Raw genomic sequence first — 12,521 nt, 5'->3', positions numbered from 1 at the left:
CATCACAGAAATAAATTACAGTTTAACACGAATTCACATAGAAAGCCAATATTTTAAATGTTTCACATGATAAATGTTCTGTATTTTTGTTGAAATAAATGCAGACTTAATGAACACAGGAGACTTCTAATGTTTACCTGCAAGATTGTGGTCATGTCAACTCGCTAATATTTCATCCGTGCATGAGTAGATTCGGATGCATCACTGGGATTTGATGCGCGTTTGTGTGACGTCATATGTAACTCTTCCGTGTGATTCCGCGGGGGGCGTCAGTATTGAGCCGCTGACATTCCGGCGTTCAAACTCGAGATCTCACTACAGAAAACTAAAGACTTTATTTGGTCCAGCAAATATGAAATTGTGTTGCTTATACATTCATTTCATTGCTTGCAATTTGTCAGCTCTTAACTGCTTTTCTACAAAAACGCTTTGAACATCGTTCAGAGAGAGAGAGAGGAGAGAGAGAGAGTTTTCGGTTCACATGCACTACATTACAGGAAAAGAACTCAAAAGCGAAATAAATCTGCGTCATCATAGATTCTCCCTCATGTCGTCACTGCCCGCCGCTGTAGCATTCTACAGAACTTCTCACTTTGGTTTCCACGAAAGATCAAAAGTGGTGAGTAAATGATGACAGAAGCTTCAGTTTTGAATCAACCATCTTACAACCTAAAAATCTGGGCTATTTTTAGTCTAATTGATTACAAATGCATAAAATGCATAAAATGATCAGATCATGTTCTTTGAAGAGCAGCGGATATTAGATGAGGTTATATTTAGTCCAGTTGACATCATTTCATCATCAAACCACACTTCCTGTGACGTTTAGAGCACAGGAACTGAATGCTAGGAAATGGGTTGGGGAGGTTTTTCGTTTTAATGTCCCCAGATGACTTGAGGTGTTTGTCAGGAGGAGATGATGCGTTTGATCCATCCGGTGAGTTTGGTGATGCGTGTGTAAACCCCATAATAATCGGGCCGTCCGCAGCCTCTGCCCCAGCTCACCACGCCGGCCAGAAACCAGCGTCCAGACGGCTCCTGACACACCAGCGGCCCCCCGGAGTCGCCCTGACAGAGAAACACGCGTGTAAATCGACGGCCCTGCGCGTGCGATCGCGCTCGCAGCATATACGGTGGTGACGGCTCACCTGACAGGAGTCCTTCCCTCCGCTGCGATAACCGGCGCAGATCATCCTGGGCGTGATCATGTAACCGTAGGAACGCACGCAGGCGTCTTCACTGACCAGTCGCACGTCTACTTTCTGCAGGACGTCGCTGACCGCTCCTGATAGACAGATTGAGAGTGAGAGAACAGAGACTTTAGACCTCTAATCGCGTTCGATCTTCAGGGTCTCACATTATACCTCAAGAACAATGGAGTTACTCTTACTGAACACAATAATGTCACGTCGTGATTCTGTTCCTCATATTTCAGTTTTAGTGGTTTAATGTTTTGTCACCCTGGGATGCAAACGCACCAGCGTGAAAAAGGTGGCGAGGATGTGACCCGTCCAGCGACACAATATCAGTGTAAAATGTGGATTTACAGTATGAGGGTTGTAGGGGAAAAACTCACCCTAGACCCTAGACTTGCCCCCGTTTTAATGAAATATATTCATCTATAATAACAACCATTAAAAAATAGAGCTGCAAGCAGCGATTACTGGGGTTCAAGCGCTTTAGGTATTTAAGTACATAAGGAAAAAGAATTATTTAGCAAGCCTGTAACCACCTCATTAATCAATTATTAAAACACATTTTTTTCGAACTGCAGTGATTTACCATAGAAATATGATGTTTTTATAACATTTATGACTGCTATAACACCAGCTGTGGTCCGATCTCCCTCAAACTTGGCATGCTTGTTCAGAATCACCTGTTACATGTGCTCAAGTTCTGAGTTGTCATTTAGGCTTTAAAAGGCTTTTGGGTATATTTGGGCAGGCCCCTTTTCTAAAGGACCCCGTTGTAGCTTCCCAGAAGGTAAATTTCAACATGTCTTTGACCTAGGAAGTCCAGAGAATTGCACTGTGGTGTTTTTTTTTTCCAGATCGACGAGACTGACAGGACGAGTTCACAAAAGTAGGTTCTTAACATCTCAATCACTTAAAAAACGGTTTGATTGACAGCAGCGGTTCTAGAGGCAAAGTTGTTCGGAACCAGGAGGTCTATCATACGATGTACAATCGCTTACGCCCTCAAAAAATGCAGTGGCCGAATTATTTCACACTTGTCACAGATTTGGGGCTGCAAGTCAAACGGGCCCTCCGAGTTTCGTTCCGATCGGCCTCCGTTAACCTTGTCTAATCGGTGCTCAAACTTAATCGGCCAATAGCGGCCATGTTTTTTTGGGATGCTCCATGCACCATGCACATCAATTTTCATGTTGATAGGACAAACGGTTGTCTAGTCATAGCCATGCCAACTGGCATTTTTTTTCCTGTGACCTCAGCTTGAGCTCTTACACAAGTGTGCCGAGTTTGGTGAAGATATCCCATTCCGTTCAGGAGTTACAGGCGTTTTGCTGTTAGTGGCCCCGGCCCCCTCGAACGTTTCGACATCCCTTTGCCACGGAGAGTTGAAAGTTTAACTTTTCTTTTTTTGATAACTATTGATATTCACTCTCCAGAGAATCTTTCTGCACTGGTTTGGTTCCAATCTGGCGAAAATCTAGGACTGGTTTGCAAAAGTAGGTTTTGCAAAACATGCGAAATACCTGTAAATTTCGCCTGTAAATTTTTTTGTCCGGCATGAGCCAAGGAAACCAACAACATAATACACTGGAGGCTGCAAATGACGGTTCAGGAGTTATGAGTGATTTCGTACTTTCGATCACTGTAGCACCCCCCGTCAGGCCGCTTGAACCCCTAAAAATATGTACAAATTTTAAAAAACTATACTACATACAGCAAATTGTTTTATTTTTACTTTTTTTTTTTTTTTTGGGGGGAGCAAACTGGATCTTTCAGTGAAGTGTTAGTTTTCTCTCTGGTGACATATGCAGCGTTTCTCCAATCGTTATGCGCTCTTAAACTCCACCCCTGCAAACTCATGCTCATTTGCATATGGTTTGAGAGCCACGCCCACATCTTAACAGCTAGTCTACTGAGGACGAGTTAGTTTCTTCTGTTGAACACAAAAGAAGATATTTTAATGACTGTTGGTAACCAAACAGCTGATGGGACCCATTAAAAATACTAAAAATACAAAAAAAAAATATGGAAGTCAATGGCTGCCATCAACTATTTGGCTACACACATTATTCAAAATATCTTCTGTTGTTTTTAACAGAAGGAAGAAACTCAAACAGGTTTGGAACATCTTGAGGGTGAGTAAATGATGGCAGGATTTCCATTTGTAAGTGAACTGTCCCTTTAAGTCTTCAGTATGTGTGTGTGTTAGGGCCCTATGATTATCGCAATGTGGAAAATGCGGTCGGAATCGCGGAATCCAGTCATAAAACGGAATTTACTGAATAACATGGAATGTCACAGACTTTGTCAAAGTTTAAATGAATTAATCAAAAGTAGGTGATGACACTTAAAACACACTGCATGTTCTGCGTGTCTCTGTTTTAATGAACGGAGCAGACGAGCGCTTTTGTTTACTACACACGGAAGTGCGCGAGACGCTCGCTGTGATTTCAGAATTTGACCGTTCCATTTTAGGAAAACTACAGAAATGTAAAGGTAGACATGGCAACCCGTTAAAAAAAATTGAAAGGTAAATTAAGTTTGAATTTGATAACAATAAAACATGGTGAGAAAAAATAAAACATTTTAGGGCCTTAAACATTTGTTAAACCTTTATTAAATTGATGTGAAATTGTAAGTTTCATGTTTTTAAGTAATTAGGCATGCTCTTTAAGTAATGAAATTTAATTTACCATTAAAAAGGAGTTAAGAAAAATTAAAACTGAAAAAAACGGAATCCAGAAAAATTCAAATGGAAAAAAACGGAATTTTGGAAAAAAATAAAACGGTTTTAATAGGGCCCTACAAGGTGCATTATAGCTGCGTTCCACTTCACTTCTAGACATGCGCTCGTGAACTTCCCTAAACACGTCCCCTCAGGGGAATCCCCGCTGCCATTTTGAAGTGCGCTCCACTTTGTGAAGTGGAAGAGGAAGTTTATATGGACAGAACCTCGACCCCTCGAGTCTGACCACAGGAGTCGTTGCTCAGGCATTTCAGAATGACCAAAACAACATTTCTGATGCTGTGCAATGAGATGGGTCCGCTGGTAATTCAAGTTATCCTGTCCCATGGTGCAAAGTCACATGACTTTTTTAATGTGCATTGAGGAATTTATTTGATAAATGTGTTTCCATCGTAGCTTATGTGCAAATTTTTAATTTCTTTTCAGATAGAAAGTTTATCCTACTCAATTGTGTGTAGATGTTTTTAGAATTTATGCACATCTTTATGCATTTCAAGCCTGCATTTTTTATGCAATATTCCAAAATGTGCATACAAATACAGTAGGTGGATGGAAACAGCTAAGGACGTACATCAGAGTAAACGAGACGGAGGAAAGTTAAGGGCATAAAATAATGGACTGAAACGCAGACTACGTGTTCGTTATGGACGTGTCTACACTTCACCGCAGCTCATCCGATTATATCTGGAGCCAGAACTGTCCATTTTAAAAGTGTACAAGGAACAAAGGCTCATAAAAAGAGCATGTTTGTACAGGTAATACCTCCCTCCCGCAGCGCGCCCCATCCCGTCACCCAGCACAGCACGTCTGCCTCCAGCTGGTGCGTCTGGGGCGGCAGACAGACCGGATGAGCCAGAGTGCCCGACCACACGGGCCGCGCCAGACGCAGCAGCGCCACGTCGTAGTCGTGCGTCTCGTCGTCATAGTAGTGATGCAGGTGGATGTGCGACACGCGGACGGCTTCCTCCGTCTGACTGTTGCCATAGAGACGCAGTTTGCCCAGATAGACGGTCCACACGGACGGAGAGAAGTACCTGCAGACAGACGCGGTCAGCGGGACAGGAGGAGCACGGACAGACAGACAGACAGACACGCAGACGCTCACCCGTCGTCATAGAAGCAGTGAGCCGCAGACACCACCCACTGGGCGGAGACTAATGCCCCTCCACATATGTGCCGCCCACTGATTTGCAGACTGGCCTGCCATGGCCACTCCCCCTCCACTGCATCAGCTCCGCCCACCACACGACTGCTGAACGGCCGCAGGCCACAGTCTACAGAGAGAACCAGATCAAAACACACATATACACACACGCTTACACATAACACATGCTAACACACACACACACACACTTACCGCAGTATTTCTCATCAGATTTATCAGGACAGTCTGTGATAAAGTCACATTCAGGGTTTGGCTTCTTCAGACATGTGCCATCTCCACATATATATGTCCTGTCAGAACACGGTACACCTGAACACACACACACACACACACACACATTTACTTAGATATCTAAATGGGCACATTCCACAGACTTAATGGTTTATATATATATACATATATATATGCCACTAGTTATAAATATATATATATTTGTATATGTATGTATATATTTATACTAATTTCACAAATGAAGATTATAGAAATTAAACATGCAATTAAAACAATGTAGAAATTATATATAGTACATATCAAGTATTTGTACATTGTTTTCATACTTTTGTACTGCTTATGTAAATGCGTACATTATTACATAAAAGTTATTCTACTGTAATAAAGTTCCTGCATAAGAATTTTAGGGGTTAAATCTGTTTTAATTAATATAAATAATTAGAAAATAAATAATATTATTTAGTTGATCTTCGTTTTTTGTTGTTTGTAAAAGTTTGTTTCACCCATAGATGAGTGTGTGTGTGTGTGCTGGTATTCACTACGTTATGGGGACCAAATATCCCCATAGTAATATGGGTATAGTAATATCAGTAAATTTTGACCTTAGGAGACATTTTTTAGGTCCCCATGAGGAAACAAGCGTATAAATCACTCAGAATGAAGTGTTTTGAAAACCTAAAGTTACAGAAAGTTATCTGTGAGGGTTAGGGTTAGGTGTAAGGTTAAGGTAAGAGCGTAGAAAATACAGTTTGTACAGTAGAAAAACCATTATGCTTATGGAATGTCCCCATAACGATAGGAATACATGTGTGTGTGTGTGTGTGAGGGAGGGAGTTTTTTTTACATCGCAGGAAACAAATATCATAGAAAACAGGTTTATTGTTGTTTATAAATATTGTTTTAGTTAATATCTAAATAAGTATGTGTTTCTTTGAGGGTCAAGGGAAATATCTTCAGCTCCGTATAGAAGCAGCAGTGGTTGTGTGAGGTACCGTGTGTGCAGTTCTCCTCGTCGCTGCCCTCGATGCAGTCTGGATGCTGGTCGCACACTTTATAGTAGTCCACACACTGACTGTCCTCTAAGCACTGGAACTGAGCGATACACACTGCACACACATTCACACATCATTAGTTATGATTGCTGGAGCTCTTGCTTGTTTCAGTAAGGTGATTTTTCCGTACGCTGCTTTTCTTTTGCCTTGCATATTTTCAGTGACTCATTTACTGAGTTATTCGTGTCTCTGCCCACACTCTGATCACATTTTCACTTCCTCACTTCCTTTCTTTAGAATTTGGTAGAAAATGTCATTTGCTATTAGTCACACAAGTTTTCGAGCAGCATGCACCGTAGACGGGGATTTACCGCAGTTTCTCTCATCCAGTCCGTTGGGGCAGTCGGCGATTCCGTCGCACGCCGGCACGCAGAGACCGTTAATGTTACAGAGCACCTGACCGGGACACGCTGACCAACACATGAGATGAAGTGAAATGGACAATCAAAATGTTCTTGACTTTCACACACATGAGAGCTCACGCTACAGTGAAAACATACTGCATTCATAAATTTATAACTCTAACTCCCTAGTTTATGCATTATTTATTTTTATTCTTCTGTCCAAAAAAATATCTCTTTTACAATCATTATGGTGTAAACTAACTTTGAGAAACAAAAATGTGAAAATGCATTTCATGATTCCGTCAAACGTGCTAAGAAGAGCTGAATGCACACAGTTAATGAAACGTAGAGGTGTACTAACGATCGGACTGGTTAAAGATGCTGTAGTGAACCCGCAGGCCCGGGCCGGTGAGCGACACTTCTGACATCATGGACACAGTGACGGTGCTCGACAGCAGGTAGATCCGCTCGGCGTACGGCTGTAAACCTCGCACGCCGCACAGCCTGTGCACAAACACACTGCCTTCACACGCTTGGACACACGCACACACGTGCTGCCGGATGCGGTGACGGGGTCTGATGGACTGACCTGCGGTTCTGGATGCTCCATCTGCCCTGCGTGCACGTCTGACTGTAACTGGCGCGGTTCAGCTCGTATCCTTCAAAGGACAGAGTCAAACCGAACTCCACCGACGGCACCTGAACGCACAAAGATGCAGAGACTTCAACACTGTGCCGGTTCATATGCATTTACAGCTCATGCACATTAAAAACAAGTTAAAAAGTGTTACTTTCAGTGTTACTTGCTGTTTTTTTGTAATTAGTTGTGAAATTTACTAGCAGTTTCTGAGAGAACGTCATTCTACACTCTACTGTTTGAGCTACAGGAAATCTAAATTTCAGCCCTTTTGGAAAATGAATAGTGTAAATTCTGATTCATGTCGACTTTAAAAAAACGTAAGTCCAGTTAAATGCAGTGAATTGTCTGATGACAGTTTTACAGTGAAGATCCAGGTGCAGTTGGTGTCGGGAGGGTAATAACTGGGGTAGAAGGGCGTCCGTAAAATGCCCTGGATGTCGTCTGTCTGCTCTAACACAATACTGTAGGAACAATCTGCAACACAAAAACGCAACCGCAGGATCGCTTAACAATTACGGTGATGTAATGAAATCTCTGTTCTGCATCAATTCTACACTGTAACAAAAAAATCTGTAGAAAAATGGAAAATGTGACAGGTTTAACCCTAAAACACAACAAAATGCAATGCATAATTCAAAATTTTGAGTATAAGCCAATATTAATAAGTGATGGATTACCCTGGTCCGGCCAGGCTCGTGCGCTCAGTGAAAATGGATCCTTGTAATTGTACAGACCCTGTTTCCAAATCACCGTCATCCAGTCAGCGGACGACAGCAACTGCACCGTCTGCTCGTACCGACTGCAGCCGTACAGACTGAGAGAGACACGAGACACGTGGTCAGAAAGCGTGCGTTTGACACGCGTGATGTGAACCAGAGATGAGCGCGAGACTCACGAGGTGATGAGACGAGAGTCTGTCGGCGTCACCGAATCGTAGATGATCAGACGGTCGCGACACTCGGTCAGGAGCCACTCCACCCTGAGCTCCAGCCGGGAGCCCGCAGGGGCCCTCAGGTGCCACAGACATGACGAGCGTTGCGTGTTCGGCCCCTCCAGGACCACCGGCTCGGTGGAGACCAGAGACGTGTAGCGATAGCAGTCTGTGAGGAGACAAAGGCTTTCAGGAGAAATAACCCTCAGGACGGATGAGTCGCACACAGGAGACGTCTCCAGTGAATGGGTGCCGTGAGAATGAGAGTTCAAACAGCTAATAAAAACATCCCAATAGAGGATGTGATAAAAATGGAGGATGTGATAAAAATAGAGGATGTGATAAAAATGGGAAGAAATGTGTCATTCCATCACAATTTCACCAATGGATCCTCTTGTCATCTTCACAAGACAAAAGATGAAACAAATCCATCATTAAGACGTTTTTTAAGTAAAATACAAAGTCCATAATCCACAATAACACTTCCTCCAGTGAAAAAGTGGTCTGGTCTGAATCAGGAGAGAAATCTGCACAGATAAAGCACCGTTTACAAGCAAAAACAGCTCTAAACATGTGGCTGGATTTTGATGTGAGAGACAACAGGAGATTTACTTTTTCACTGGAGGAAGCATTGTTATGGATTAGAAATGTCTTAATGATGGATTTGTTTCAGCTTTTGTTGTTCACTGATGGACTGGAGTGGTGTGGATCACTTGTGGATTATTGTGATTTACTGTGATTTGTTTTTATCAGCTGTTTGGACTCTTTGGATTCTGACGGCACCCATTCACTGCAGAGGATCCATTGGTGAGACAGTGATGGAATGACACATTTCTACAAATCTGATGAATAAACAAACTCAGCTGGTGTTTTGGTGGTTTTTAGTGGATGTACGAAGTCAATTCACTTAACAGAGAATCACATTAACTATCAATATTATCTGCTAACTAACCACAGACAAACAGAATCAGTCTTCATCTTCAGCATTACATTATTGATTTTGCAGTTCAAACCCAACAAATTAAATGTTCTGGTTTTAAAGTGAGCTTGTGCACCCTTCCTTATAGTGAATGACATCTGATGTGAATCTTGTGACCTAATAAATCAGATTCAGACATTTCCCAGTGTGATTTAATAGTGTTTAGTGCCACTTTCTTATTTCAAAACTGATATAGAGGATGTGATAAAAATGCATGAAAATGAATTAAAACCTTGGAATTATCGTTTTAAAAACCACCCTGCAAACTTAAAAAGAAAGAAAGAAAACCCAAATCATACCAAATGTAGCTCGAAAAAGATCTATAACTTTGGGGTTGGTTTCTGAAAAGTAAAAAACACTAATCAACACAAAGCAGTACAAACAAGCGAACAAAAACACAGGAGAAGGCACCATACACGTGTGGGACAGTGAAGCGGATGTGAGTGCGTCTGACGATGTTACCGGTGAAGGAGAGCGACGGCAGCAGCAGATGGAAACCCTCGAATCTGCTGATCTGCCGAGCGTCGCTGAAGCGCTGCAGTTCTCTGAACACGCTCTCGTTCAGACGCCGGACGCTCACCGACTCCGCGTGACTGCCAGGAACCGACAGACGCAGCCAGAAATGAGCCACCACGCTGCCGTTCCTACAGGAACACCAGAGGAACACGTGAAGATCCTGCAGATCTCAGCTCATGAAACACAGACGGACGGAGAGCGACGCTCCTCACCCAAACGCAAACACCGCGCTGGAGTTGAAGTATCTGGACAGGTCTGTGGACTTCAGCAGCTTCTCCACCTGTCAGAGCCAACGAATAATAAACCATGTTCTGTATGTATGGGTGTATTACAACTCTTTATAAAATCCTCAAGATCAGGGTTATTACAGTTATCTAAAGGTAAAACTAAATGTGAATTATTACTTAAAATAAACATTAACAGAAATGTTAAAAATGCCAAATGTTTGTTTCATTTTTAACTGAAAAAAAAAAACTAGAAAGACATATTTAAAAATGAAAAAGAAAAATGACAACAACACAGCTGAATTACTCCAGACTCACCATATTCTGCACAGACGCAGCCGACGCTCTGAACTCTGAGCTCTCGTGACTGGACAGACTCACGGAGAAGTTCTGATTCAGTATGGAAACGCTGGCCGTGTACTGCTGAACCAGCCGCGGCTCCAGAACCCACACCCTGTACTCTACACACACACACAATTCAGTGTGGATTCATATTGCATCTCTATTATGCCATCACTGGGATTAGAAACTCAGGCCTGTACATAATTCATACGGTTATATGGTGCACATCAGCTGAATCTCATTGACTGGGATTATGTAATTCAGTCAAAGATGTCACTGTCATTCAGTTTCTGCACTAATTTATACAAAACTTATACATTTATACAAATTTATACACAGTTTTTTGATTTAGTATTTTACAGTAATGACATGGTTTCCAATAAATAAATATGCAACTCAAGAATATGACGCAAATCTGCAATAATTAAATAATACAAATATCCTTTATGTATTTAATACCATTTTACTAACCAACGTCTCTGCTGCTGGCCTTCAATGCGCCAATTGAGCCTTACGAAGCAAAAATTACTCAAGATAAACTAACATTTGTTCTTTTTTTATTGCTGAACAGTGCTGAACTTTCTTCTTTTGCGTTCTACCGTACAGATGTGAATTTACTTTTCCTTCATCCTGAAGCTTTTGGTGTGAAAAGGCTTTTATATTTGCCAAAAATAGAAATTTTATATTAAAGACAAACAAGCAAGCCCTGTCCAGATTTTAAAAGTAACGTAGCACAGGACTTTCCGTAAAAAGTAACTAAGTAGCATAATTAGTTACTTTTTTAGGGAGTAACCCGACATTGTACCGCATTACTTTTAAAAGTAACTTTTCCCAACACTGGCCGCCAGCAACTGTTTGGTTAGTAACATTCTTCAAATGTCTTCTTTTGTGAAACTCATACAGGTTTGGAGCAACACGAGGGAGAGAAAATGATAACAGGATTTTCATTTTTGGGTAAATTATTCATTTGTAAGTTTTTGTAAGTTCACTAGTAAGTTTTAGTTAGGCAGCGTTGACACTAGACTGAGCTGAACGCTTGTGGGACTCTCTTCCTCACCCAGAAAATACCAGAGAAGAGATGAAGATCCTGCCAAGATGAGGAGGATGATGGTGCAGATGAGGCCAATCAGCCATCTCGGGAAGCTCCTCCTCCTTTTATGGGTCGGATCCGGATCGGCGCGAGGAATCTGTGGTAAACACAAAACACACGAATACTGGCACAAACACTGCGCGAACCTCTTTCACAGAAATATTTCTCAGCTGTTGCAGTGATATCTGTGTCGTTTAATTAAACTGCGCTCGCGCGGCTCTCTCACGGTGTCGGTGTCGGTGTCGCTCTCTCGATTCGGATCCGATCTGAATCCGTTCCCGAGCTCCATCACGAACTGAACCGTTACCTCGCGCTCATCTTCGGCTCTCTTCAGACTCTCGGTCCCGGTTCGGTGGTTCTTACCAGGATTCAGAGGACACGCATGTTCGGTTCTTCACATGTTCTGAGGGAATCGCTCAGCGAGTCGCTGTGTTTGCCAGTTCAAAGTCCGCTGCGGATCAATAATCGGCTCGAGTGAAGTATCTGCTGGTCTGAGGACAGTCCATGGACAGCCTCGGTTTTCATTGAAATGCGCGCTAACGTGCTGAGATTGTGTGAGAATATGAATAACGGATCTCTTAACAACCGTCAACGCCCAGTAACGCGCGCTCACCTGCGCGGCGCCCGTGACGTCAGTCCGTCGGGTCTCACCTGTGCGCGGATGACGATCAACATACGGCCTTTCCCTTACGTGTATCCTCTTGGACAAATTATGTGTTTAAGTGTTACATTTTGCCACTTTAATTCGTGCATTTTAAGGGTTCATTTGCAAAAACAGATGACTCCAGTCATGTTTTTTCATTGTGCATTCCAATGAATCTCAACTGCAGTTGGGTTATTTTGATTAGCTAAAAACTAACTAAAAAATACAGCTAACGAAGACAATAACACAATAAAAACGTGATAACCTTAAACATGATTTTTGAAGATTAAAAAAAAAAACAGTTTTTGCAAATAAGCTCTTCATATTTTGGTTCATATAAAATGTCTGTTATAATACAGCAAGGAGGCTGGACAGACCAACAAAGGCATTCCCATGATGAAAGAAAAAGATACAAACATTTAAAT

General features: G+C 42.2%; 1 protein-coding gene across 1 annotated transcript; it reads right to left on the bottom strand.

Annotated features, from left to right (window-relative positions):
• Nucleotides 1-316: 316 nt before the first annotated feature.
• On the bottom strand, nucleotides 317-12,013 carry LOC127166497 (transmembrane protease serine 6). Its single transcript, XM_051111809.1, has 18 exons — nucleotides 11,680-12,013; nucleotides 11,421-11,550; nucleotides 10,340-10,482; nucleotides 10,010-10,077; nucleotides 9,744-9,925; nucleotides 9,581-9,622; nucleotides 8,267-8,471; nucleotides 8,049-8,185; nucleotides 7,733-7,845; nucleotides 7,321-7,430; nucleotides 7,093-7,235; nucleotides 6,699-6,797; nucleotides 6,328-6,441; nucleotides 5,297-5,413; nucleotides 5,045-5,213; nucleotides 4,702-4,973; nucleotides 1,149-1,285; nucleotides 317-1,068 (listed from the first exon to the last, which is right to left on the bottom strand). Exons 1-18 carry the CDS (start codon nucleotides 11,740-11,742, stop codon nucleotides 907-909), a joined length of 2,406 nt encoding a protein of 801 aa, XP_050967766.1. The 5' UTR covers nucleotides 11,743-12,013; the 3' UTR covers nucleotides 317-906.
• Nucleotides 12,014-12,521: the final 508 nt, after the last annotated feature.

The sequence above is a fragment of the Labeo rohita genome, chromosome 6 (genome assembly GCF_022985175.1).
Source record: "Labeo rohita strain BAU-BD-2019 chromosome 6, IGBB_LRoh.1.0, whole genome shotgun sequence".
NCBI lineage: Eukaryota > Metazoa > Chordata > Actinopteri > Cypriniformes > Cyprinidae > Labeo > Labeo rohita.
The sequence above is the reverse complement of the archived record's forward strand: the minus strand, read 5'-3'. Positions and strand labels throughout refer to the sequence as shown.

Excerpts from the sequence above, each read along its gene's own strand:
- LOC127166497 (XM_051111809.1), bottom strand. The coding sequence starts at position 11,742 with ATGGAGCTCGGGAACGGATTCAGATCGGATCCGAATCGAGAGAGCGAC. Across the intron at positions 8,186-8,266 it reads GACTCTCGTCTCATCACCTC|TCTGTACGGCTGCAGTCGGT; the intron begins GTGAGTCTCGCG and ends TGTCTCTCTCAG. Across the intron at positions 6,442-6,698 it reads ACTGGATGAGAGAAACTGCG|TGTGTATCGCTCAGTTCCAG; the intron begins GTAAATCCCCGT and ends ATGTGTGTGCAG.